Consider the following 26,227-nt stretch of genomic DNA (forward strand, 5'->3'; position numbering starts at 1 on the left):
ACTTAACTTTTTTTCACAAAAAAAATTACTTCAGGTTCAATTTTTTTTATTTTACCAAGTGTAACAGGAGAAATTGGACGGCAAAAATTATTGTGCAATTTGTCCTGAGCACGCTGATACCTGACATGTGGGGGGGAACCACTGTTTCAGCGCATGGAAGAGCTCAGAAGGGAAGGAGCGCCGTTTGACTTTTTCAATGCAAAATTGGCTGGAATTCTGATCGGACGCCATGTCGCGTTTGGAGAGCCCCTGATGTACCTAAACAGTGGAAACCCCCCACAAGTGACCCCATTTTTGAAACTAGACCCCCTAAGGAACTTATCTAGATATGTGGTGAGAACTTTGAACCCACAAGGGCTTCACAGAAGTTTATAATGTACAGCGGTACAATTAAAAAATCATATTTTTTCCACAAAATGATCTTTTCACCCCCAATTTTTATTTTCCCAAGGGTAACAGGACCCTAAAAGTTATTGTGCAATTTGTCCTGAGTACGCTGATACCCCATATGTGGGTGTAAATGACTATTTGGGCACATGGCAGAGCTCGGAAGGCAAGCAGCGCCATTTGACTTTTTTGGCTGGAATTGAGATCGGACACCATGTCGCGTTTGGAAAGCCCCTGATGTACCAAAACAGTGGAAACCCCCCACAAGTGACCCCATTTTGGAAACGACCCCCCAAGGAACTTATCTAGATGTGTGGTGAGAACTTTGAACCTCCCAGTGCTTCACAGAAGTTTATAACGCCCAGGCGTGAAAATAAAGAAAAAAATTTTTTCCACAAAAATGATATTTTTGCCCCAAAATTTTTATTTTCCTATGGGCAACAGGAGAAATAGGACCCCAAAAGTTGTTTTGCAAATTGTCCTAGTAGGCTGATACCCCATATGAGGGGGAAAAACAATGTTTGGGTGCATGGCAGAGCTTGGAAGGGAAGGAGCACCATTTGACTTTTTCAACGCAGAATTGGCTGGAATTGAGATCAGACGCCATGTTGCGTTTGGAGAGCACCTGATGTGCGCAAATAGTGGAAACCCCCAATTCTAACCCTAACCCTAGCCCAAACCCTAATGGGAAAATGGAAATAAATACATTTTTTTAATATTATTTTTCCCTAACTAAGGGGGTGATAACGGGGGGTTTGATTTACTATTTATGGCGGTTTTTATGTTTGGCGGCTGTCGCACGCTGAAAGACGCTTTTTATTGTAAAAAGTTTTTGCATCACCACATATTGAGAGCTATAATTTTTCCATATTTTGACCCACCGAGTCATGTGAGGTCTTATTTTTTTGCGGGACGAGTTGACGTTTTTATTGGTATCATGTTCGGGCATGTGACATTGTTTGATCGCTTTTTATTTCGTTTTTTGGGATGCAGAATTTACAAAAACCAGCGTTTCATGAATTTCTTTTGGGTGGTGCGTTTACGCCGTTCCGGGTGCGGTAAAATTTATAAGGCGGTTTAATTCTTCGGGTCAGTATGGTTACAGCGATACCTCATTTAGGTCGTTTTTTTATGTTTTGGCGCTTTTATGCAATGAAAACAATTTTATATAAAAAATAATTATTTTTGCATCACTTTATTCTGCGAGCTATAACTTTTTTATTTTTTCGCTGATGATGCTGTATGGCGGCTCGTTTTTTGCGGGACAAGATGACGTTTTCAGCGGTACCATGGATATTTATATGCATCTTTTTGATCGCGCGTTATTGTACTTTTTGTTCGGCAGTATGATAATAAATCATTATTTTTTGCTTCGTTTTTTATTTTTATTTTTTAAGGGGTTCGCTTAAAGGGTTAACTATTGGGACAGTTTTATAGGGCGGGTCGTTACGGACGCGGTGATACCAAATATGTGTACTTTTATTGTTTTTTTTTTTGTTTTTTTTTTATTTCCAAAAAATGAATTTATTGGGGAATATTTTTTTTTTTTTTTTTTAATTTATTTAGCGATTTTTTTTAAAATTATTTTTACCCTTTTTTTTTATTTTTTTTTTACTTTATTACAATGTCCCAGGGGGGACATAACTGTCCTGTGACAGATCGCTGATCTGTCACATCACAGATCACTTTGACAGATCAGCGATCTGTCACAGGTACTGCACAGGCTTCCTCATGCCTGCACTTTGCAGGCACTGAGGAAGCCAGCTTCCTGCAGGCCCCCGGAGGTCCCCGTCGCCATATTGGATCCGGGGACCTGCAGGAAAGGAGCCCCCCGCAGCAGCGCTGCACATTGCGCTGCCGTGGGGGGCTCAGGGAAGCACGGAGGGAGCCCCCTCCCTGCCGATGCTTCCCGTTAACCCCCGGTACACCGCGATCGTGTTTGATCGCGGTGTGCAAGGGGTTAACGTGTCGGGGGCGGTCCGTGACCGCCCCTGACACATTGTGCCGGGTGTCAGCTATGATAATTAGCTGACACTCGGCCGCGATCAGCGGCGCTCACCACGTGGGCGCCGCTGATCGCGATGACGTAATATTTACATGTTAAGGAGCTGAAACTCCTAAACCCTTCATCCAATTTTAATGTGGATACCCTCAAATGAAAGCTGAAAGTCTGAACTTCAACTGCATCTGAATTGTTTTGTTTAAAATTCATTGTGGTAATGTCTAGAGCCAAAATTAGAAAAATGTTGTCTCTGTCCAAATATATATGGACCTAACTGTATATTAATACCATCCACTGTGCAATGCAGCATTTTGGACACAGCAAAAATAGTCCAGAACGCTATTAACACTTATCGTGGGAATGTGGCCTAAATTTATTAAATATATACTAATGACAAATAAGGTGTGTAATCTACACAAGAACGTGGCAAAAAACGCCGAAAAAAGCACCAAAAACCTGCTTTTTGTAAGCAGATTCTTAAGGCTATGTTTGCACGTTGAGTATTTGCAGAAATTTCTGCAAGGTTTCTGCATCTCTTGGCAGGAAAAACGCTGCGACAAAAACGTGCGTTTAAGGCTGGTTTCACATTTGCGTTTTTTTCGCGGTAATTTAGCGCTAAATAGCGCATGCGTTTTTTTTTCCTATACTTTGCATGGGATGCGCTTATGTGCGCATACACATGCGTTTGTACGCGTTTTACCGCGCATGCATTTTTTTGCGGTATGCGCTCGGGCGCACAAAATGCAACTTGTTGCATTTTTTGTGAGTCCGATTTGCCTCAAAAAAACGCATGCGCGCAATGCGTTTTTTTACAGCAAGACACCCAATATAAGTCTATGGGTGCGCATATGTGCGCATTGGCATGCTTATGTATGCGTTTTTTTGCACATGCGTTTTTTTTTGTTAACCATGGAATTTAGGGGTTTGGGTTAGAGTTAGGGTTAGTTAAGGGGGTTTAGGGTTAGGGTCAGGGTTAGGGTCAGGGTTAGGGTTAAGTATGGTTTGGTTAAGGGTCAGGGTTAGGGTCAAGTATGGTTTGGTTAAGGGTTAGGGTCAGGGTTAGGGTTAAGTATGGTTTGGTTAAGGGTTAGGGTCAGGGTTAGGGTTAAGGTTAGTTAGGGTTTGGGTTAGGGTTAAGTATGGTTTGGTTAAGGGTTAGGGTTAAGTATGGTTTGGTTAAGGGTTAGGGTCAGGGTTAGGGTTAGTTAGGGTTTGGGTTAGGGTTAAGTATGGTTTGGTTAAGGGTTAGGGTCAGGGTTAGGGTTAAGTATGGTTTGGTTAAGGGTTAGGGTCAGGGTTAGGGTTAGTAAAGTCATGGTTTGGGTTAGTGTGAGGGGCCACCTAATGTTGGGAAAAAACGCAAACGCGGTAAAAACGCACTAAAAACGCATACAAACGCATAAAAACGCTGCGTTTTTTTCATGCATGCTCATAAAAATGCTTGAAAAAAACGCAGCAGTTGTATGCTTTTGTATGCGTTTTTGTACAGCAATGAATGCGTTTTTGAGCTAAACAAAGATATTTAAAAAAAGTTTTGTTATGTAATTTATTGATTCAACACCATCTTTTTCATGCTGATGCAGTGGCATCAGAATAATGGAATTAGGGCTATGGGTCAGCAGCTGTCAATGACACCTATCTCTAGGCTTATTAATGAAATGGCGTCAGCCCAACGGACCTTATTACTAAGCCGATACACTCACATTGTCACCAGCCTATGTAGGAGCGTTAACAGATTGAACGTACATTGGCTGTAACCAGACAGCAACTGTTAATTTTAAAGAAAAAAAAATGAAAAAATGGTGTGGGCTCCCACATAATTTTAATAACCAGCAGAGGGAAAGCCGATGGCTAGGGGCAGATGTTTATAGCCTGGGAAGGTGGTAATACCCATGGAACATCCCTGGCTATTAATATCATCTCACTGCTGTATACTTAGCCTTTACTTGCTATTAAAATGAGGGACCCCCCCCAAAAAAAAATGATGTGGAGTGCCCCTATAATTAATAACCAGCAAAGGCTATGCGGACAGCTGAAGGCTGATAATAATCTATTGGCCCCTCCCAGTCTAAAAACATCAGCTCTCAGCCGCCCCAGAAAAGGCGCATCTATGAGATACGCCAATTTTGGTGCTTAGCCTCGCTCTTCCCACTTGCCCTGTAGCAGTGGCAAGTGGGTTTCATATTTGTGGGGTTGATGTCACCTTTGTATTGCCAGGTGACATCAAGCCCACAGGTTAGTAATGGAGAGGCGTCTATAAGACACCTATCCATTAGTAACCCCATAGTGATATTGTATAAAAACACACACAGAATATAGTCCCTTATTTGAAATAATGACACAGACTCCTTTAATAATCTTAATTAAACCATACTTACCGAACGCCTAATCCACCGGCTTCTATAACAAAAAGAAAATTATAAACCACAAATATTCCGCACCTGACCGCTGTGAAGATAATCCATAATGTCCCACGACGATCCTGATCACTTTGAGAGCAGTCACATCAGTGATGTGACTGTTCTCAAAGACAGCCGACGATACACTGCGGGAGCGATTACCTCTTGTCAGTGTATCACTGAGCTGCCATAAGAGTTCACATCTCCCGATGTGACTGTTCTACACGTGAGATCGCCGTGGGATACTCGGATTACAGAGGACAGGTGAGTATAGGTTGGTTTATTATTTTAAGTTATTTCTTGGAGACAAGGGCATCAGGGATTGGGTGTTGGGTTTTTATTTGAATATGAAATTTAATTTTTTTTTTTTTTTAACTGTGAGCACAGGTGCTGGCTGATGAGACTACTCCCATCAGCTACACCTGTTGTCACTGACAGCAGACGTAGCCCAATGAGAGCAGTAGTCTCATCGGCCCAAGCCTGCGGGTCACAGTCACAGCTGGCGGGGTCACACTGACATCTGCCAGCATGATCCTGCAGCGCCCTGACAGACCGTATCGGTGAAAAAATGAAAAAAGAAGTGAAAGCAGTGATGGTAAAAGCAATAATAATAACGACAAGGCTCTTCGCTGAACAACCACAAAATACGCTAAACAATAATAAAAATAGCGCTGTAGACAATAAGCTGAATATAGGGATAAATCCAATATTCTTAAAATAATGGCGCACTAATAAAATAGATAGTAAATGTGCACCATATAATGACTATACAAAAGGTCACTGAAAGAAATCATGCAAGGCGCTATGTAGTAGAAATGGGCCAAAGACAGGAATCAGGCAGCACAAACGCTGGACAACGCTGCACAATGGAAAAGGGCCGAATCAAATACAGACCCAGCACAAAAAAGCGCAAAAGATAATAAGGCGCCTGTTGGAAACCGGAGAAACGAGGAACCGGCCCGAATAATCCAGCACAATACAGCGCAGTGTGCTGCCCACAAGGCAATTGACCATGCAATGATGGGACCGATATACTAATGGGACATACCCTAATACAATGCCTATACAATAAGATATACAGCGCAATGCAACATAATGTATTACCTGAAAAGCAATAAGGCAGACAGTGGTGAGAGCGGTGTGCCTAAAGAACGCGCCCCGACGCGCGTTTCGGAAAATCTACCCTGACGAAGATTTTCCGAAACGCGCGTCGGTGCGCGTTCTTATACACAATTTTCTCACAGCATTTTTTGCACTATTTATTAACATTGATTTATATATACACATACATTCATTTTTATTTTTATGATGTTTATTGTTTATTGTCATTATTATCACTTCACCATTTATTACACTTATTATATATGTCTCTTTGCTGTTCAACATGGGGAACGTTACATATGCTTTATCTGAACTATTTTTGCTATACAGTGGTGATATTATTATAAGCATAGATACTTGTTGATTAATTCAATGAGCGGTTTTTCTTGCCTTTTTTTATACACATATATTTTTATTGCCGTTGTTGTTGTCTGGCCAAATTTACAATAAAGGCTTATTTTATTATGTATGTTTTATTTTATTTTTTATACATCTTCATTATTCTGATTCTCTCATTTACATCACTAGTTTGTTTTGTCACACCTGCAGAATCACGCCGACATCTGCCAGCATGATCCCGCCGTTCTCTGACGGACAGTCTGCGGTAACGTTACCGTGGGTGACAGTCACAGCTGCGGGGTCATGCTGACATCTGCCAGCATGATCCTGCAGCACTCTGACTCGCAGTAACGTTACTGCCGATAAGAACCACTGCGCCTGTGTTTCCCACGCTGTCACACAGATGACAGCATGGGAAACATCATAGGAAGCTGGTAAAACGCAATACAAAAACTCATCAAATCCGCAAACATTTTTCTACCTGTGGTTTTGCTGCGGATTTCACTGACTCAATTGAAGTCAATAGATGCGGAAATGCTGCAAAAACACAAAAAGAAATTTGCTGATCACGTGCACAACACTTCAGGATTGTCATTGAATTACCTTGCATAAGGATTTCATTGCGCTTTTGGACCTTTTCCGAGCGGAGAAAAACACCACGTAAACGCATCGTGTGCACATAGCCTTAAAGTTACTTTTCTTTTGCCTTGTTGTGTTCCCTGATGTGGCTCATTTTTTTTTTTGTGTCTTTTCTGGCTTTAACCACCTTTCAATTTGCATAAAAAGTCGCACATTTTTGCAAAAAAAAAAAATGAAAACATATTTGGTGTCCATAGACTCACTCTAGGTCAGGGAATTGGAGCAATTTAGCAGTTTCTTGAAAAGTCACAGATTAGTCAGGCGAAAACAGAAATGAAAGGTGAATTTGGTGTGACCAAAAAAAGGCACAAAATACCAAAATTACGATAAAAGAGACCCAAATGCAAAAATAGATGAGTACTTTATACAGAAAAGAGTCAAAGTTGGGGAAGGCCATATTATGCAGACTATGCTGCTATTTTTCAGATGTGACTTATCTGTATGTATCCCACGGTTTGCAGTATCACCTCTACGCCGATCTACCTATCTGGACCCAACCTCACCTCCTTACTGACTGAAATTCCACAATGTCTGCTATCTCAGCGTTCTTCTCTGCTCGCTTTCTCAAACTGAACATGGACAAAACAGAATTCATCATCTTTCCCCCATCTCACTCTACCCCTCCACCAGACTCATCCATCAATGTCAATGGCTGCTCACTTTCCCCAGTCCCGCACGCTCGGTGCCTCGGGGTGATCCTCGACGCTGCGCTCTTTCAAACCACATATTCAAGCCCTCGCCTCCTCAAACTCAAAAATATTTCCCAGATCCGCTCATTCCTCAACCACGAAAACACTAGTGCATGCTCTTATCTCCCGCCTCGACTACTGCAACCTCCTACTCTCTGGCCTCCCCTCTAGCACCACTCCATCCTTACTCTGCTGCCCGACTAATCCACCTGTCTCCCCGCTATGCCAGGCCCTTCATTGGCTTCCTATCGCCCAGAGGCTCCAATTCAAAACCTTAACCATGACATACAAAGCCATCCACAACCTGTCTCCTCCATACATTTGTGACATGGTCTCTAGGTACCTACCCGCAAGCAACCTTCGATCATCTCAAAATCTCATTCTCTACTCTCCCCTTATCTCTTCCTCCCACAACCGCATACAAGACTTCTCCCGTGCTTCCCCCATACTGTGGAACTCTCTGCCACAACACATCACACTCTCACCATCAATGGAAACCTTCCAGAAGACCCACCTGTTCCGACTAGCCTACAGCCTGCAATGATCCTCAGTCTACTGAACCACTGCACAACCAGCTCTACCCTCTCCTAGTGTATCCTCACCCATCCCTGTAGACTGTGAGCCCTCGCGGGCAGGGTCCCCTCTCCTTATGTACTTGTGTGTCCCTTGTCTTACACGTCTAGTGTACTTGTCTATATTTCCCCTTTTCACATGTAATGCACCATGGAATAATTGGCGCTATATAAATGCTTAATAATAATAATAATATGCCAGCTGCAAGTTTATGCCCCTAAAGGCAAAATTAGGGGGTAATCCATACTGAGCAGTTCACCAGTATTTGAGGCCGGAGTTTAACGCATTTCATGGTAAAATAAAAACCGAATTTCTTCATAGCTAAACGTTAACGCACATAGACGCATTGTGAGGACTGTGCAGCGCCAATTAACACCTCCTCTGCCAGTGCCTCCCTCCTCCTCCAGCTGTTCCCGCGCATTTTTGTTTTACCTCACAGCGCTGCAGCAGCGACTTCTTATAGGCTCTACACCCAGCCAATAAGAGCCCGCTTTTCAAAGTACTGTGCTCGGAAATTCTGTACAACTATTGGTTGAATGAAACCAGGACGTCTATTGGCTGTGAGACGGAAAGTGGGTGTGTTGAGTGAGACCCGGGAAGAATTGGGTGGTGTTGATCGGTTCCGTGATAGTGGTAGTTCCGTGAGCGGGTACGGCCATCCGTGCGAGGTATGACAGCACCTGTCATTTATTCCACCTGTGGTACACGCGCAGTGTCTGTGTGCAGCTGGGCATGCTACACGATGGCTGCCTGCTAGGGAGCATGCTGGGCATGAATACAGTGCTGTGCTGGACTAGTATAACCCAGCAGCAAGCATGGCAGGTTATAACAGCCAGCATTGTGTCAGGAGCCAGCAGATGCTCGCAGCTGCTATTCTTACTCTAGAGAACGTAGTGTTTGATAATAAAGTAACTTTAAAGTCAATTTATCCAATGAATACAAAGGAACATAGTGCAGTTACCATAGTAATATTTTGTCTCTCCCCCTCCCCTATACATCCCTAATTTTCTCTATGGTGCCTTTGGTTCCTGAAAGTGCATTTTTACATAGGGAACCTGGCGTGCTCAGAATGGAATCTGATCTACAGGTAGGAGCAGCTGATCAGATTTATATATTGGGGGAAAAGTTTCAGTAGATCTTGCATCTTAGTTTTTGAGATCCCTGGTATTTCTATGCACAAGCGTGGCTGGTCCTCTCTGTAATTGACAGTCTTCCCTGTATGACTGTGGATGCAGCCAGCTGTCAGTCACTCGCAGGACCGCCCACTGGACTTGTATGTATATATAGACACCAAGTATTGAAATGAATGAAATACAAGTCATCCGGAATCCTTTCCAAATATATCATTCTGCTCCGCAGCTCCTTTCTTTCTGCCGTGTCTCCAGCTTGAACTGCATGTGCAATGTGACAGGATCTCCTTAAACGGTCTTTCTGCGACTTGACTAAGCCATCAGGTGTGCCCACTGCCCCAATGCATGCGCCATCATATGTGGGGTATCCGGGACAGGGCTAGTTTTCAACATATGATTAGTGTAGCAGGACTACTGTTAGTACCGTAAGTTCTGTTCTTGGAACAGTGTTTTGGAAATGTAGTACGATGCATTCCTGACATGCCCCGAAGACGGAAGTACATCAGCAATATTATTGGTGGTCTCCTGTCATATTAATATTATTTTATTAGTAAATCAACAGGGTTTGGGGCAGTTTAGAAATGTTTATAGTTCTACATTTTTAACTGTCAGTAGAGATGGTGCTTTTTGATCCGTAGGGCTCTGTCCGTCGGCCACGTCAGGAATCTCTGAGAACTGCCTCCTACTTACCAGCATCCACCACTGTTAATTAGTTTAGCCAGTGCAATGTTGCATGTACATAGCGCCTCAACTTTGCCCAAGACTAGCTAATCAAAAGCGGAATAGTGGATGCAGGTAAGAGGCAGGTTACAGGGCTCCTGTCCAATGGCCACAGATTACTGACATAGCCGATGGGCCGGATCCTGCAACACTGATTTGCACCAACTCTATATGTAAGTGTAAGATATGCTAGTAATGTGCTGTGATTGGAAAGCCTATTGATATGGGACCGAGTAAGAGGCACTTAGTGTTTTCTTTTATACCCATAGACTATAAAGGGAACTTGTTAGCTGTTTCATGCTGCCCAAGTCATAGGCAGCATGTATGTCAGCCGATATTTTTCTCTGAAGCGGAGGAGATAAACAATACTGGAGGTCCCTCCCGATGTCGTGGGATAGACCTGTCAATCAACTAGAACAGTACGGGGAGAAGCTGGACAGGGGATAAACCAGACTAGTTTGATCTCTGCATATGGTATCCAGCCATTTCAGAGGAAAACATACCTGTCTGCAATCATACCGGCATGCTCTGATTCATGCTGCCTGTGGTTTGAGCAGCATGAATCAGGTGACAGGTTCTCATTAAGTGTCACTTAAACCTATCAGGTTGGACAGGTGCAGACAAGCGTATTTTCTGTCCGAGTGCGATCCAATAGAACATCAGATTGTACCCAGATCTATTAATGTGAGCATGTCAGTTTTTTCCTCAGAGGCTGTCCAAGGATAAAAATTGCTGATTTTGTCTCACACTCAGCAATGCAAGCAACAAGAGTCTGTGGAAACCATCGGACTGCAATTAGATGACATCTGAGTGCAGTCCGATATCGACGGACTGACAGAATAGAGAATTCTTTTTCTCCTTCTTATGCAGGAAAATCAGAGCACACTGGGATCCCACTCTGATCAAACTTTGATCAGTGTGAATTTTATAATTGACCCAATTCTGAGTGAATATCCACTTATCCTTGCCTTATATTGAATTATAAGACAGGTGCACGTGTCCTAGCTAATATCTGCCATCATTCTGCCATAAGAGATTTGTGTAAATCCAGATTATTATACAGTTTTCTACTAGAAATAAATGCCTAGATTATTACAATTTCTAGACTCTTGGATGCTAGGCTTTAGAAATGTTGCCATGATGATGCACAAATGATGGGTCATGCAGATAATTGGGCCTGTGTGCTAACTATACTTTGTTTAACTTAATGTATGAATTGATTTAGTTTATTTTTACATTTTTGTTTTAGATTCCTTATAGGCAAAATGTCATCCACGTGTTCTGAATATACAATTGGTGGAGTAAAGATTCTGTTTCCATGCAAGGCATATCCCTCCCAGCTTGCTATGATGAATTCAGTAAGTACTTTTGTCTATAAGGGGGTTGTCTACTACTTTAAAATGTATGACTTGTCCTTAGGATAAGTAATCAACTATTATCGACTCCCCCGGCGGCCGGATAGAAGCAACAGTGTACAGACCGGGAACACTGTAGGTTCATAGACTGTTTACCGACCACTGCAGGGTACAGCAGCTCAGTTACTACTGAATTGATGTAGAACTTCTGGGCGGGTGGGTGCTCTGTACAGTGGCTGTTCTTAATGCTGGCTTGGATGCCAGCACAAGTATTCTTGGGCAGTTTAGGCAGATAGGAGGGGAAGTGATGGATCAGCACACAGCAGCTCATGCCAAATGATCGGTTTTGCAGCTTCAAAGCAGCGATAAAGGTATTCTGAGATTTTTTGGAGAAACCATGTATGAAGTGGCCATACTTTTTCCAACATCGTGATCTGATAGTGACAACTTTTCTTTTAAAGGGAACCTGTCATATTTAATAATGCTGTTTACCTACATATTTAAGGTTAATCGGCAAGTAAATAGCATTCGCATCCTGCCACGCCGCCTTATTGGAGCAGCAACTAGAGGGATAAAATGAACTTATGTGCTCCCTGTAGCTGCTTTGTCATTGGGGCAGTTACAGTCAATGCTCACTATACTGCGAGCACAGATGTAATCATTCCTTAGCATTAGATTGACAAACTACTCTGCAGTGTGTGTGCGTGCAAAGCAGGATGTCAATCAAATTGCCAGGAACTGATGACAGCTATTCTCACTTTATAGTGAACGGTGACTAACCCCTCCCTGCACTACCAGTAACTGAACGTGAGCGGCTACAAGAAGGATATAAGTTCATTTTCTCCCTGTACTCGCAGCTCCAATAAGCTGGCTAAACAGGATTTAAACTAACCGCAGATTACCCCTATATGGGCAGGGAAATAGTAATTTTTACGCATGACAGGTTTCCTCTAATTTTGTTTTAGCTTTGCCAACTTTTACCGAATCCTTCCCTTCATTTACCCTTTTTTGCTATAGGTGAAAATGAGAATTTCACCAAACTTATCTCATTCTGTTTTTGTATATGACAGCATTTTAGAGCCAAAAGTGTTGAAAATGTTTCTTTTTTTTTTCAGATTATGAGGGGTTTGAACTGCAAACAGCATTGTTTGCTGGAAAGTCCGACGGGGAGTGGGAAGAGTTTAGCATTATTGTGCTCTGCTCTTGCATGGCAGCAGTCTCAGTATGGTGAGCAGTTTCTTTTATACTTCTTTGTAAATATAATGACTAGTGATGAGCGAGTATACGCGTTGCTCGGGTGTCCTCCGAGTATTTTGGCGTGCTCGGAGATGGAGTTTTCGTCGTCTCAGCTGTATGATTTGCGACTTGTAGACAGGATGAATATATGTGGGAATTCCCTAACAAGCAGGCATTCCACACATGTATTCAAGCTGTCTACAAGTCGCAAATCATGCAGCCGAGACGACGAAAACTAAATCTCCGAGCACGCCAAAATACTCCGAGGACACCCGAGCATGCTCGGGAAAACCCAAGCAACGAGTATACTCGCTCATCACTAAGGCCTGTTTCACACTTACGTTTTTCTTGTCAGTTGTAATCCGCCAAAAAGGCGGAGAACGGATCCGTAGCCGTCGAAATACCAACGGGAATCACTGTACCATTGGTGCGCCGGGATCCGCCGATCTGGGAAAGTTAAAGGAGGCGCGCTGAAAAAAAAATACCAGCGATGTAGCAGACGAGAGCCGGGATATCGTGGGATGAGGAGAGAGAGAGAGAGAGAGTCTCAGTCTCCGTCTCAGCAGCCACAATAGGATTTAGGGTTAATTCTCCAGCAAATGGCAAAAATGCGGATCCGGCCACAGAAAAAACGTTGCATTGTCCGTCCAGTGATGTCAGCGGACAGCAAAATGTTGGCGGATCCGCAGAAATACGGATGCAACGGCCGACCGTCAGTCAAAATCCGCCGACAATGCAAGTCAATGGGGGAAAAACGGATCCACCAACAAAAGTGGCGGATCCGTTTTTTTTTTGCAAAACGGCAGATTTTGACTGATGGTGACAAACGGATGTGTGAAACAGGCCTAACAATGACTCATATTTGGTATTCAGTTTAGCTTCAACATAAATTGGGAATTTTTTAACAGGCTTGTTTAAAAACATTTCGTTTATTCTTTTTTTTTATTTTATTTTTTTTAGTTCCCTTAGGAAACTTTAACCTGCAATAGTTTGCAGTATATAGTAGCAATAGCGATCTCCTATGAAGCCCAGTCTGAGAGTGTAATGATAGCAGTCATGGGGGTCTTCACTAGGCACCTGGCTGCCATGTCAACCTAACAGTGTAGGGTCGTGGGCCGGGCTGGGGGGGGTGGTCCCTCTGTATACCGCGCAGTGACTTACAGACAAAAGATGGAGGCAGATTTCAGGTGCAACAGGTCCAAGTTTATTTTCCGCCGTCCGACTGACGGCCCTCACGATACACCGCAATTCTCTTCACGGCCCTCTGTGTCCAGGCCCCGTTACACACTCACACACCGTACTTTTCGACCAGGGACGTAATTACACGTACCGTCCCTTTTTCACTTAGTGACGATCCTGTCAGCGCAGTCACTGTGGCTGCCTTAGGCCCGTTCACCATCAGCACTTTTACTGGTCAGTTATTGCCTTCAATACGGTACGCTTTTCTCCAGGGCCTCGTCTGTACTGCGGTACTCCCTGTCAGGACCACCCCCCAGTTTCTAAAGCCCTAAGCTGCTGTTAAGTCCTGAACTTACACTCCTCCCTGCCATCTAGTGGTCAACCCAAGATACTGCACGTCATCTACACTTTCCTAGCTGTTTCCCCACTGTCATAACTGCTATCTGCCTAAACTGTGCAAACCCTCCTCCTTCTTACTAGTAAGTCCGTCCGTCAGGTCACGTTCCCTACACTCTCCCTTCCTTTGTCTGTTGTCGTCCTCGACAATTGTCGTCCCTGCCTTAGTCGTTCTAAAACTTCCCCTATTTTTTGTTGTCGGACCGGTAGTTGGGCCATACCCGCCATCCGCGGGGGCTGAACCAAAACGGGAGCACCATGCTCCGAGCAGCCTACCGCCACTTGCCAGCGCGCACGCTATATGACAACGTCTCTCAAAGTGGGCTAGGTACACCCGGATTCTCTCTACGGCGTGTACCTTCCCCTACTCTCCCCTTCTGCCACCTTTCACTATCCGGTACGCCATGATCGAGGTCTTACACCTACCAGATCGTTGCCAGCGTCCGCTTCCTTCTTCGGGAATGTCCGTGGTGTTAGGGACCTGACTTGTGACTTCTATCCATCTCACATCTTCCATCTCTTTACCTTTCCTTCAATAACAAGTCATGGTCGGCGCCCCGGTCACACAGACCCTCTTATCTCGTAGACCGCTTTGGTCTCACATTCCTTCTGGTCACACAGACCCCCCCCGTACTCGGACCTGTTGCAATCTTCTTATGCATACTATACATTAAACCAAACTTTATAATATGACACAAGTACCCCTTTTTTTCATTTGCTGCTTCTTTTTTTTTTTTTTTCCTTTTAGCCAACAGGCTTTCTCCCCCTTCCTTTAACATTGGCACTCCCTCTTTTTTTTTTATATGCACCCCCGCCATGTCAGGCAAACCAACTGCAACAATTTCAGCAAAACAAAAACAATTTTTTTTTTTCTTAACGTAAACTGTCCCAATGACCTGCCTAACGTTACAACGAATTCCTGACAGTCCACGCCATCTCCTGGTGGCCGGTAACAAGGGACCCCACAGCCGTGGAGCTCCCGGGATGCAGGGAGTGTCCTTAAAGTCCTTTCTACGGGGGCTCGTGATCTTCGGGTTCAGCGAGCACGGCTACTGCATAGTAGCCGCGAGGACAATATTCCTTGTAATAGGATACCAAGTCCCCCTCTTGCAAGGCCCGGCCATGGCGGATCGATGCCACGTTGATATATACTTTCTGGCCGGTCGCAAGGTCTCGGATAAACCCGTACCCCTTTGATATATTGGTGTATACAATCCGTTCCAAAGATCGTGTAGCCGCCATGCCAGCCTCTCCCCTCTCATGGAGCAGGTTCCAAATCTCCTGCTCCCTGGCCTTTTTCTTTTTGATGACTTCCGCGACCCAGACGGAGGGTCCGGTATAGGCCCTGGAGTCCGGTGGGCGGGACTCAGCCGGGGTCGAGTGTGGGGCAGAGGCGGCCGTAGATGTCAGCGGCCCAGCAGCCGCTGGGACTGGACGGCGAGGAGGATCAGCCGTAGTTCCTGTTGAATAGGCCGCAGAGCCTGACAAATAGGCCGCGATCGTCTCCAGCGCCGGCACAGACGTGGCCGCGGGGTAGGCCGCACCTGTAATTGCAGCTGGGGCCGGAATATCAGCCGGTTTCTGTGATGAGGTCGTTACTGGCAGGGGGAACGCAGCAGCGCCTTCCGCGGACAAGCTCCGCACTGGTGACACCGGGCGGGGTGGCTCGGGGACGGGAGCGAGGGGCCTTACTCAGCTCAGCATAGATCGTAGGGCCCTCTGCAGTCAGGCCCTCAGGAACACCGGAGGCCGCGTGCTGCGGCCGAGTGGTGGGAGCCGCCTGTGGAGCCGCCGGGGGAACTTTCACCTTCCTCGGCACCGCTGCCTCTGTCATAACATCCCGCGGCTCCTCCCGCAATCTCCGTCCTTCACCCCGCCGTCTGGCGGGGCTAGCCTTCAGGCACGGGGGTTCCGCATGGAGGCACTCCGATGTCCACTTTGGCGGCCACTCCCACGGGGCCCGCAATTGTTCTACTTCTCTGCCCGAGATCCGAGCGACTGCCCATGAGTCAGAGATAAGTCTTCCGGCTAGGATCGTTCTCCCGACGCCATCGCCACTCCAGGCGCCCGATGCCTCGAGAACCACAGTGTCGCATCCCGTCCGGTGGGCAGCAATCAAATGGCGCCAAGCAGCCACAGCCAATCTCTTAATCCGCGTCACTCCCTCTTCTGGGTGGGGCGATGGCAGGCCTCTCCACCCAGTATGTGGGAGCATCGGCTCCCTGGTACATATCGCTTCTCCCAGGGGTACGTTGGCGGGGGCCCCAGTCCATCCGGGACGACTGCAAACACCCGGATCTCTCTCCTGTGTTGGAGCAACACCGCCATCTTGCACAGAACCTGGTACCGCCCAGGATCCTCTGCCAGCACCACAGATCCTCCACAGCGTTCCCGATTTGTAATCCACAGATTAGTAATTTGTAATCCACAGGTGTTTATAATCCAAACCGAGTAGTCCAAATCCTTTTCCATTCCTCAGAGGCAGGCCTGCCGCAGAAGATATTGTATTAGCGGCGGCGATCCTGCCGACTACGCCAAGTGTAGGGTCGTGGGCTGGGCTGGGGGGGTGGTCCCTCTGTATACCGCGCAGTGACGTACAGACAAAAGATGGAGGCAGATTTCAGGTGCAACAGGTCCAAGTTTATTTTCCGCCGTCCGACTGACGGCCCTCACGATACACCACAATTCTCTTCACGGCCCTCCGTGTCCAGGCCCCGTTACACACTCACACACCGTACTTTTCCACCAGGGACGTAATTATACGTACCGTCCCTTTTTCACTTAGTGACGATCCTGTCAGCGCAGTCACTGTGGCTGCCTTAGGCCCGTTCACTATCAGCACTTTTACTGGTCAGTTATCGCCTTCAATACGGTACGCTTTTCTCCAGGGCCTCGTCTGTACTGCGGTACTCCCTGTCAGGACCACCCCCCTGACTTTCTCTCTCCTCAGTCCCCTGGTTTGGCTCTCCTCACAGCACACAAACTGTCACAGACTCCTTGTCTCTTGAGCACCTCCCGGGGACTGGAACTTTCTGGAACCCTCCTGTCAAATTTATAACTTTCACGATTCCCTGTAACTCCGCCCTCCATGACCAACGGTTTCTAAAGCCCTAAGCTGCTGTTAAATGGAAGGTGCCATCCCCAAAAAAATTTTTCAGCAATTGAAAAAAATGTAAAGAATTAATGTTTACATTTTCTTAAAAAATATTATCATTTGTTTTTAATTTTGTAAAATATGAAAAATAATTTTACAAAGTTTGGCATTTCCACTTGTTAACACTAGGGGGAGCAGATACTGAAATTTGGCACAAAAACCTAGTGTACAACTAGCTCACATTACTGTCCTGCAGTAATTATGGGCGTACAGTGTCCATGATGTTTGATTTTGATATATGATCATGCCCTAAAATGGACACTGTATGGGCGGAATCTGCTGACATGGGTGTGGTGTCACTCCTCTCCTCCCCTTCTGGGTGTTTGCTAAGGGAAAAGAGAGGATGACATCTAGGAACACAGTGAGAAGCCATTTTGATGGGGCCTGCAAAGTTACTGACTGTCTTTTCATGTAAAGTCTGGATCAGAACAGGTCACCAATCAGCAGAAATGTTTCCTGGATTTCTGTGGAGCAGACAGTCCATCCATGTGTATAAAGCACAGCACTCTATGTACATTCCCTGGCACCGAACAGGGCGCCCCCCCACAGACCAGCACACTGCTCTCCTGAAATACTCTGTGCTGCTGTCACCCTGCTCCTTCCTCCATATATCAGGCCCCTGTCACCTCGCTTTCACACATCGCCAGGACAGGATCTGAGGAGAGGAATGGGGTCTTCGGTCACCGAGGATGGCAGGCAGCAAGGATTCTGGGAGCAGGGTGACAGCAGCACAGAGTATTCCAGGAGAGCAGTGTGCTGGTCTATGGGGGGCACAGAGAGAGATATATGGTGGAGGGAGCAGGGTGACAGCAGCACAGAGTATTTCAGGAGAGCAGTGTGCTGGTCTATGGGGGGCACAGAGAGAGATATATGGTGGAGGGAGCAGGGTGACAGCAGCACAGAGTATTTCAGGAGAGCAGTGTGCTGGTCTATGGGGGGCACAGAGAGAGATATATGGTGGAGGGAGCAGGGTGACAGCAGCACAGAGTATTTCAGGAGAGCAGTGTGCTGGTCTATGGGGGGCACAGAGAGAGATATATGGTGGAGGGAGCAGGGTGACAGCAGCACAGAGTATTTCAGGAGAGCAGTGTGCTGGTCTATGGGGGGCACAGAGGGAGATGTATGGGGGAGGAGCAGGGTGACAGCAGCACAGAGTATTTCAGGAGAGCAGTGTGCTGGTCTATGGGGGCACACAGAGAGATATATGGTAGAGGGAACAGAGTGACAGCAGCACAGAGTATTTCAGGAGAGCAGTGTGCTGGTCTATGGGGGGCACAGAGGGAGATATATGGTGGAGGAGCATGGTGACAGCAGCACAGAGTATTTCAGGAGAGCAGTGGCTGGTCTATGGGGGGCACAGAGGGAGATATATGGGGGAGGAGCAGGGAGACAGCAGCACAGAAATCCAGGAAACATTTCTGCTGATTGATGGCCTGTTCTGATCCAGACTTTGCATGCAAAGACCCCATTCCCCTCCTCAGATCCTGTCCTGGTGATGTGTGAAAGCGAGGCGACAGGCGCAGTCCGGGGTGACGCTGGGAAGCAGGATGGGGGGAAAATGTAGCCATACAGTAACGATAAAAATGAGACCCCTCTCTACCGCTGCCTCACCAGCCCTCCCCTGACTGCACCTATTACCCCTGACCCGTGTGCAGGTGCTCAGCCAGAACCACCCTAGAATGGGTCCCCTTTTAGCAGATCACAAATAATACCGCCATATACTTTACACACAATGCCGCCATATAGATCATACACAATACCACCATGTAGATCACACATAAAACCAGCAGGGTGACAGCAGCACAGAGTATTTCAGGAGAGCAGTATCACACGGCAGAGAATTAGATACACGGCTCAGCAGACACTATCACACAGGAGAGGATTAGATACACGGCTCAGCAGACAGTATCACACAGGAGAGGATTAGATACACGGTTCAGCAGTCAGTATCACACAGGATAGGATTAGATACACGGCTCAGCAGTCAGTATCACACAGGAGAGGATTAGATGCACGGCTCAGCAGACAGTATCACACAGGAGAGGATTAGATACAGAGCTCAGCAGACAGTATCACACAGGAGAGGATTAGATACACGGCTCAGCAGACAGTATCACACAGGAGATGATTAGATACACGGTCCAGCAGTCAGTATCACACAGGAGATGATTAGATACACGGTCCAGCAGTCAGTATCACACAGGAGAGGATTAGATACACGGCTCAGCAGTCAGTATCACACAGGAGAGGATTAGATACACGGTTCAGCAGTCAGTATCACACAAGAGAGGATTAGATACACGGTTCAGCAGTCAGTATCACACAAGAGAGGATTAGATACACGGTTCAGCAGTCAGTATCACACAGGAGAGGATTAGATACAGAGCTCAGCAGGCAGTATCACACAGGAGAGGATTAGATACACAGCTCAGCAGTCAGTATCACACAGGATAAGATTAGATACACAGCTCAGCAGACAGTAGCACACAGGATAGGATTAGATGCACAGCTCAGCAGACAGTATCACACAGGAGAGGATTAGATGCACAGCTCAGCAGACAGTATCACACAGGAGAGGATTAGATACACGGCTCAGCAGACAGTATCACACAGGAGAGAATTAGATACACGGCTCAGCAGGCAGTATCACACAGGATAGGATTAGATACACGGCTCTGCAGACAGTATCACACAGGATAGAATTAGATGCACAGCTCAGCAGACAGTATCACACAGGATAGGATTAGATACACGGCTCAGCAGGCAGTATCACACAGGATAGGATAAGATAGACGGCTCAGCAGGCAATATCACACAGGATAGGATTAGATACACGGCTCTGCAGACAGTATCACACAGGATAGGATTACATGCACAGCTCAGCAGACAGTATCACACAGGATAGGATTAGATACACAGCTCAGCAGACAGTATCACACAGGAGAGGATTAGATACACGGCTCAGCAGGCAGTATCACACATGAGAGGATTAGATACATGGCTCGGCAGGCAGTATCACAGGAGACAGTATTACAGATATGCCCACACTGGTGAATCTTCCAGCCCCCCCCAATTATACACTAGACTATGGGCTGTATATGTCACTGTCCTCCTCAGACAGCCATAAAAGCTGTCATAAAAAGGAAGGCATCAGATTACCGGAGATCACTGGGGCTGTGTGTGAGTGAGGAGGCGGAGACAGAGCAGGAGGACAGTGGAGCAGGAAGCACGGTGCAGAAATTGGAGCTCAGCAGATAGCACTGGGCTACAGTAAAATGGCGCCCAGCCACACCTACAGCAGTGAATGGTGCAGCCCACAGGGGCGTGCCCAGTTCACTGCTAATGAGGCTGCATGGTGGGGTCGGGAACCGTCCGCAGTCTCCTATGTCCAGGGACGGCCATATTTGCAGACTGTATGAGTCCTCCACAGATCTGCAAATCAAGATGGCAGCGCCCAGTGGCTACATTAAAACATTATTACAAACAAACCATAAATCCTAGTTAGTACAACATTTGCTGTAACATGTTTTGTTACTTACTCTTTTTTTGCAAATTATATAAAATTGCGGCACCTTTCCTTTAAGTCCTGAACTTACACTCCTCCCTGCCATCTAGTGGTCAACCCAAGGTACTGCACGTCATCTACACTTTCCTAGCTGTTTCCCCACTGTCATAACTGCTATCTGCCTAAACTGTGCAAAACCCTCCTTCCTTCTTACTAATAAGTCCGTCCGTCAGGTCACCTTCCTTACAACAGCATACCGTGTATGTATTGGCGGGCAATGGTTTCCAGAATGGTCTTGTTCTTTAGCACACCATGTGGTTAAATATCAGTGACTGGAGCTAACCCTAAGCTTTGCTGTTTGAAGCAGGTGTCGGCTTCACAATTGCTGTATAACGCTGCTCTTATGATGAGTGTGTTATGAGTCTGGCTTTAGAATTAAATTGCTCAATACCAACTATATGCAATCTCTGTCCGCCCTCCTTGACTGGTAGCTGCAAGCGTGAGATCTCAGCAGCAGGAGGGACACTAAGAAACTGCTAATCAGGCTAGATGGCCAGAGTTTGAGTGTAAACTTTAATGGAAAAAAACATACAGTCTTTCTGACACGGATTTCACAATTAGTACACCAGCCTCATTAGGTTTAAGAGATCTTTTCAATAATGCATACAGTTAATATTGTGAAATCTGGTGTTAGATCCACAATTAGACAAGCTGCACAGTATGCTCGACTGCCTCACTCAACTCCTTTTCCTAGCATTAAATAAATTTCCACTACTGGACAACGCATTCTGAATCTCTCAGTTCATCATAAAAATTTAAAAAAATGCTATACTTGCCACACTGACCAGTGCCATTCTTCTGATATTAGCAGTGTGTGGTTGCAGTCTTTAGCTCACTGTGGCAAATGAAAGAATATATTTTCTGACGCAGAAGTGGAGGCTCTAGCCGATTGGCAATAGTGGTCATGTAATATAAATTGGCACAACGCTGATTTCAGCGGTATGGCGCCAGTCCAGGAACTAAGTGAAGAATTTCTTAATTTTATGATCCTTAGAGCTATTCAAAAGGGGTTTTCCAGTCATAGACAACCCCTTTTATCTGCTGGTAGTTCTGGTAGCGTCAGGAATAAGGCATGATTGTGTTTACTAGCCAGCTTGGAGCTAGCCTGTGTTCTCTAGAATTTATCTGGATATTTAAAGCTTCACTCCAGCCTTTTGTTTTTTCACCTCTAGAGTGGCGCTTTAAACGTAAGTAAAAATGTCAAAAAGTGGTGTCACTGTTCAAAATATTTCTGGACCTAACTATCACTTACTGGGCTTCTTTGAAATTTTCAAAATTTTCACCAAATTTCCGTTTTTTTCACAAATAAACGCAAGTTATATGAATGAAATGTTACCACTAACATGAAGTACAATATGTCACGATTAAACAATGTCAGAATCACCAGGATCCATGGAAGCGTTTCAGAGTTATAACCTCATAAAGGGACAGTGGTCAGAATTGTAAAAATTGGCCCGGTCATGAACGTGCAAACCACCCTTGGGGCTTAAGGGGTTAAGAATTACAGAGCTTTAATATGCAGGAATGATTGAATGTGTCACACGGATTTATGTCTTTTTACATCAATTAAGGAATTTGCTCTTTAGATCTTCTGGGGTCATCACAACACAGAACCAGACAGATGTAATCAGAGGGCAATAAAACCTTCACACTGCTTATCTATGAACTGTTCGAATATTTATGCTTATCACTCCCCCATAATGACTATTCCACTTCACATCACTTGTTTTAGCTATTGGGTTATTTCTGTGCTGTCTTTTGTATAAATATGTAATCCTTCAGATTTTGTATTATTGTAGCCTGATGAGACCTGCATAGTCTTGAAAGCTTGCATCTTGTTAGGCTATGTGCACACGGTGCGGATTCTGCTGCGTTTCCGCAGCAGTTTTGGTCCTGCGGAAACGCAGCAGTTCCTCAGACCAAGTACAGTACAATGAAACCCTATGGGTTTTCAAAAACGCTGTGCTGGCGGTGCGGTTTTTCCTGCGGTTTGCAAACCGAAGCATGTCAATTGTTTGGGCGGTTTCCGCAGCAGTTTCACACCTTTAACATAATAGAGGTGTGAAACCGTAGGGCAAAATCGCAGACAAAACCGCAGGTCACTTTACCTGCGGTTTTACCTGCGGTTCCGCGCCGAAAAAACCTCAGGTGAATCTGCAGCGTGTGCACATAGCCTTACCATCTTTTCAGTTAGCCATTAAAAGGTGTCAACCATTGAGGACTCTCAATTCTAAATATTCTTCTATCTACTGGCTAACACGGCACAAAGATATATATCTTTCCTGTTGCAGACTACCCAACATTTAAGGACATTTTGGATTTAACAGCTGCACAGAGATTGTGCAGTTGCAGAATGTGGTGCTAGCTGTCAAAGACAGCTGGACTACCTGTAGCGCAAGCAGAGACAGTTTATTACCATCTCTCTTCTGTATCCAGAGCCCTCATTTGGGAATCAAGGTCTGGAAGAAGTCGTTTTTTTTCTGTAAACCTGCTTGAAGAAGGAGCTTCTGTGCTATGAAAACTTGCAAATATACTGTAACTTTTCTGGTTAGCAAATAAAGGTGTCACTCCTAGACTACTTTTGTCATTTTTGGGCATAAAGGTATTTACATCGATTTTTTTCTGGCTAACACGGTATCACAACATAATTTTTTACGGTACATCAGAGATTTTAATGGAAACATTGATTGTATATGCTCAGCGTACAGCACAAGATAAATATGAACTCATCCAAAATGTTTTGTAAATGCTACCAATACAAGCTTCAACTCAACTCACAAAAACCAAGTCCCAAGTTGAGTCCATAACACTCCTTCCCTCCCAATCCCTGCCGTGTCGCCAAACAGTATTGTACAGCCACATATGTGGGTATTGCCATGTTCAGGAGAAATTGTATAACAAATTATAGGGCCTTTTTACTTTTTTCCCTTTGTGAAAATGAAAAATCTGGTGCTAAATCAGTATTTTAGCCATAAAATCTTCCTCCCAATGGTATAAAAGTTTGTGACAGGTGAGAGACTGCAGGGAGGCAGGAGGAATGCTGGAAATCGCTGGCAGGGGTAGAAACCCAGGAGACTGCAGAGAGCAGTGGAGAAGATCAAGGTGTATGGAGCAAGTCAAAGTCTTAGCAATACTGATGTCTTAATACCAAGACCCAGCTGTGTGTCTTGGTGAACCTTATTTAGGTCTGGGGCTCTTCAAATGCGACATGGCATGCCGAGTCTATTCCTGCCAAATCTGCCCTGTTGTGTGCCCAAACAGTAGTTTTCCACCACATATTGTGCATCAGCATACTCAGAAGAAATTGCATAACAAATTGGGTAGTTAATTTTCTCCTGTTACCCTTGTGAAAATTAAAAATTTGGGATAAAGCAACATTTTTTGGGAAAACAATTCATTTTTAATTTTCACGGTCCAATGTTTTAAACATCTATGGGTTCGAAATGCTCACATCACCCCTAGATAAATTCCTTGAAGTGTGTAGTTTCCAAAACGGGGTCACTTGTGGGGAGTTTCTGCTACTTTGGGGGCTCTTCAAACACAAGGTGGTGTTCACAGTTTATTCCGGCCTAATCAGCGCTCAAAATGTCAAATGGCATTCCTTCCCTTCCAAGCCCTTCCGTGCACCCAAACAGTAGTTTTCCCCCACATATGAGGCATCAGCGTACTCAGGAGAAATTGCACAATAAATTGGGTGGTCCATTTTGTCCTGTTGCCCTTCTCTAAATTGAAAATTTGAGGCTAAAGCAACATTTTTTTTAACTAAAGCAATCTAATTTTTCAGTTTCACGGCTCAACGTTATAAAATTCAGCAAAGCATCTGTGGGTTCAACTTGCTCACCCATACCTCTAGATAAATTTCCTGAGGAGTGTAGTTTCCAAAATGGGGTCAATGTGTTCACTGGTTTGGCACATCAGCAGCTCTGTAAACAAGACATGGCATCTGCTAACTATTCCAGCCTATTTTGCACTCCAAAAGTCAAATGGTGCCACTTTCCTTCCAAGCCTTTCCGTGTGCCCAAACAGTAGTTTTCCACCACATATGGGGTATCTGCGTATTCAGGATATATTGCACAAATTTTTGGTCTCCATTTGCATCTGTTACCCTTGTGAAAATGCAAAAATTGGGGCTAAATCAACATTTTTGTGAGAAATTTGTTATTTTTTTTCTTCAACACTGCTTTAATACCTGTGAAGCACTTAAGTGGTTAATAAACTTCTTCGTGTTTTTGATCACTTTGAGGGGTGCAGTTTTTAAAATGCTTTTTTCGGAATTTTCTGTCACATAGGCTTCTCAAAGTCACTTCAAATGTGATGTGGTCCTTAAAAAAATTTGGTTTTGTAAATTTTGTTGGAAAAATTAAGAATTGCGTACATTTTTAACCCTTTATAATAATAATAATAGTAATAATAAATTTTCTATAGCGCCAACATATTCCGCAGCACTTTACATTTCGGAGGGGATTTGTACAGACAATAGACATTACAGCATAACAATAATCACATAGATTATAACAAATACCAAGAGGAATGAGGGCTCTGCTCGCAAGCTTACAATCTATGAAGGGAAAAAAAAAAAAGGGAGACACGAAAGGTGGGTGGTAACAGTTGCCCTGATTGTATGGACCAGCCATAATGTTAAGTGTGTATCTGTACAGACACAGAGGGCTAATGGATGCATAAAGCATGTGGGAACATGATGCGGGGAACCTGGTTATGGTAAAACTTTTGGCTGTGCTACACAGGGATAGATTAGGTTAATGTGTTGAGGCGATAGGCCAGTCTGAATAAATGCGTTTTCAGGGCACACTTAAAATTGTGGGAATTGGGGACCAATTGTATTGACCTGGGAAGTGCATTCCAAAGAATTGGCGCAGCACGTGTAAAGTCTTGGAGACGGGAGTGGGAGGTTCTGATTATTGAGGATGCTAACCCCAGGTCATCAGCAGAACGGAGGGCACGGGTAGGGTGGTATACTGAAACAAGGGAGGAGATGTAGGGTGGTGCTGAGCCATGGAGGGCTTTGCGGGTGAGGGTAATAATTTCTAACTTCGTAAAAGAAATTTAAAAAAAAAAATGGTGATGTAAAGTAGACATGTAAATATTTATTAGCTATTTTGTGTAGTCTGACCATCTGTTTTTAAGGGCATAAAAATCCAAAGTTTGGAAATTGTATTAATTTATTCCACTTTGAATATATACAGTATGTATGATGATAATGGGATATTGTATTGTTTTTTTATCCAGTTGTCCCTAGTTAAATACCCCAAAACCTGGTGAAATGCGGGAATGTGGTTTCCTGAACTAAAGGCAAGAAGATATGTGTTGTCATAGGCTTTTTTCTTGTCTTCTCTCTTTCTAAG

At 44.9% G+C, this 26,227-nt stretch overlaps 1 protein-coding gene across 5 annotated transcripts in view; it reads left to right on the top strand.

The window, feature by feature from the left end:
* The first annotated feature begins 8,653 nt into the window (after positions 1–8,653).
* The window catches only part of BRIP1 (BRCA1 interacting DNA helicase 1), a 445,923-nt gene continuing 428,349 nt past the window's right edge, over positions 8,654–26,227 (top strand). For 3 of the 5 annotated variants that reach the window (XM_073573186.1, XM_073573207.1, XM_073573216.1), the window contains exons 1-3: positions 8,654–8,797; positions 11,229–11,337; positions 12,450–12,561. In XM_073573186.1, the coding sequence (XP_073429287.1) occupies positions 11,245–11,337; positions 12,450–12,561 (205 nt within the window). In that variant the 5' untranslated portion in view covers positions 8,654–8,797; positions 11,229–11,244. Of the gene's footprint in view, positions 8,798–9,194; positions 9,217–10,133; positions 10,153–11,228; positions 11,338–12,449; positions 12,562–26,227 lie in introns of those variants that run through there. The other 2 variants (XM_073573198.1, XM_073573190.1) reach the window with 2 other exon arrangements.

The sequence above is a fragment of the Dendrobates tinctorius genome, unplaced genomic scaffold (assembly GCF_039654945.1).
Source record: "Dendrobates tinctorius isolate UK_male_01 unplaced genomic scaffold, ASM3965494v1 ptg000007l, whole genome shotgun sequence".
In the NCBI taxonomy this organism is placed as follows: domain Eukaryota; kingdom Metazoa; phylum Chordata; class Amphibia; order Anura; family Dendrobatidae; genus Dendrobates; species Dendrobates tinctorius.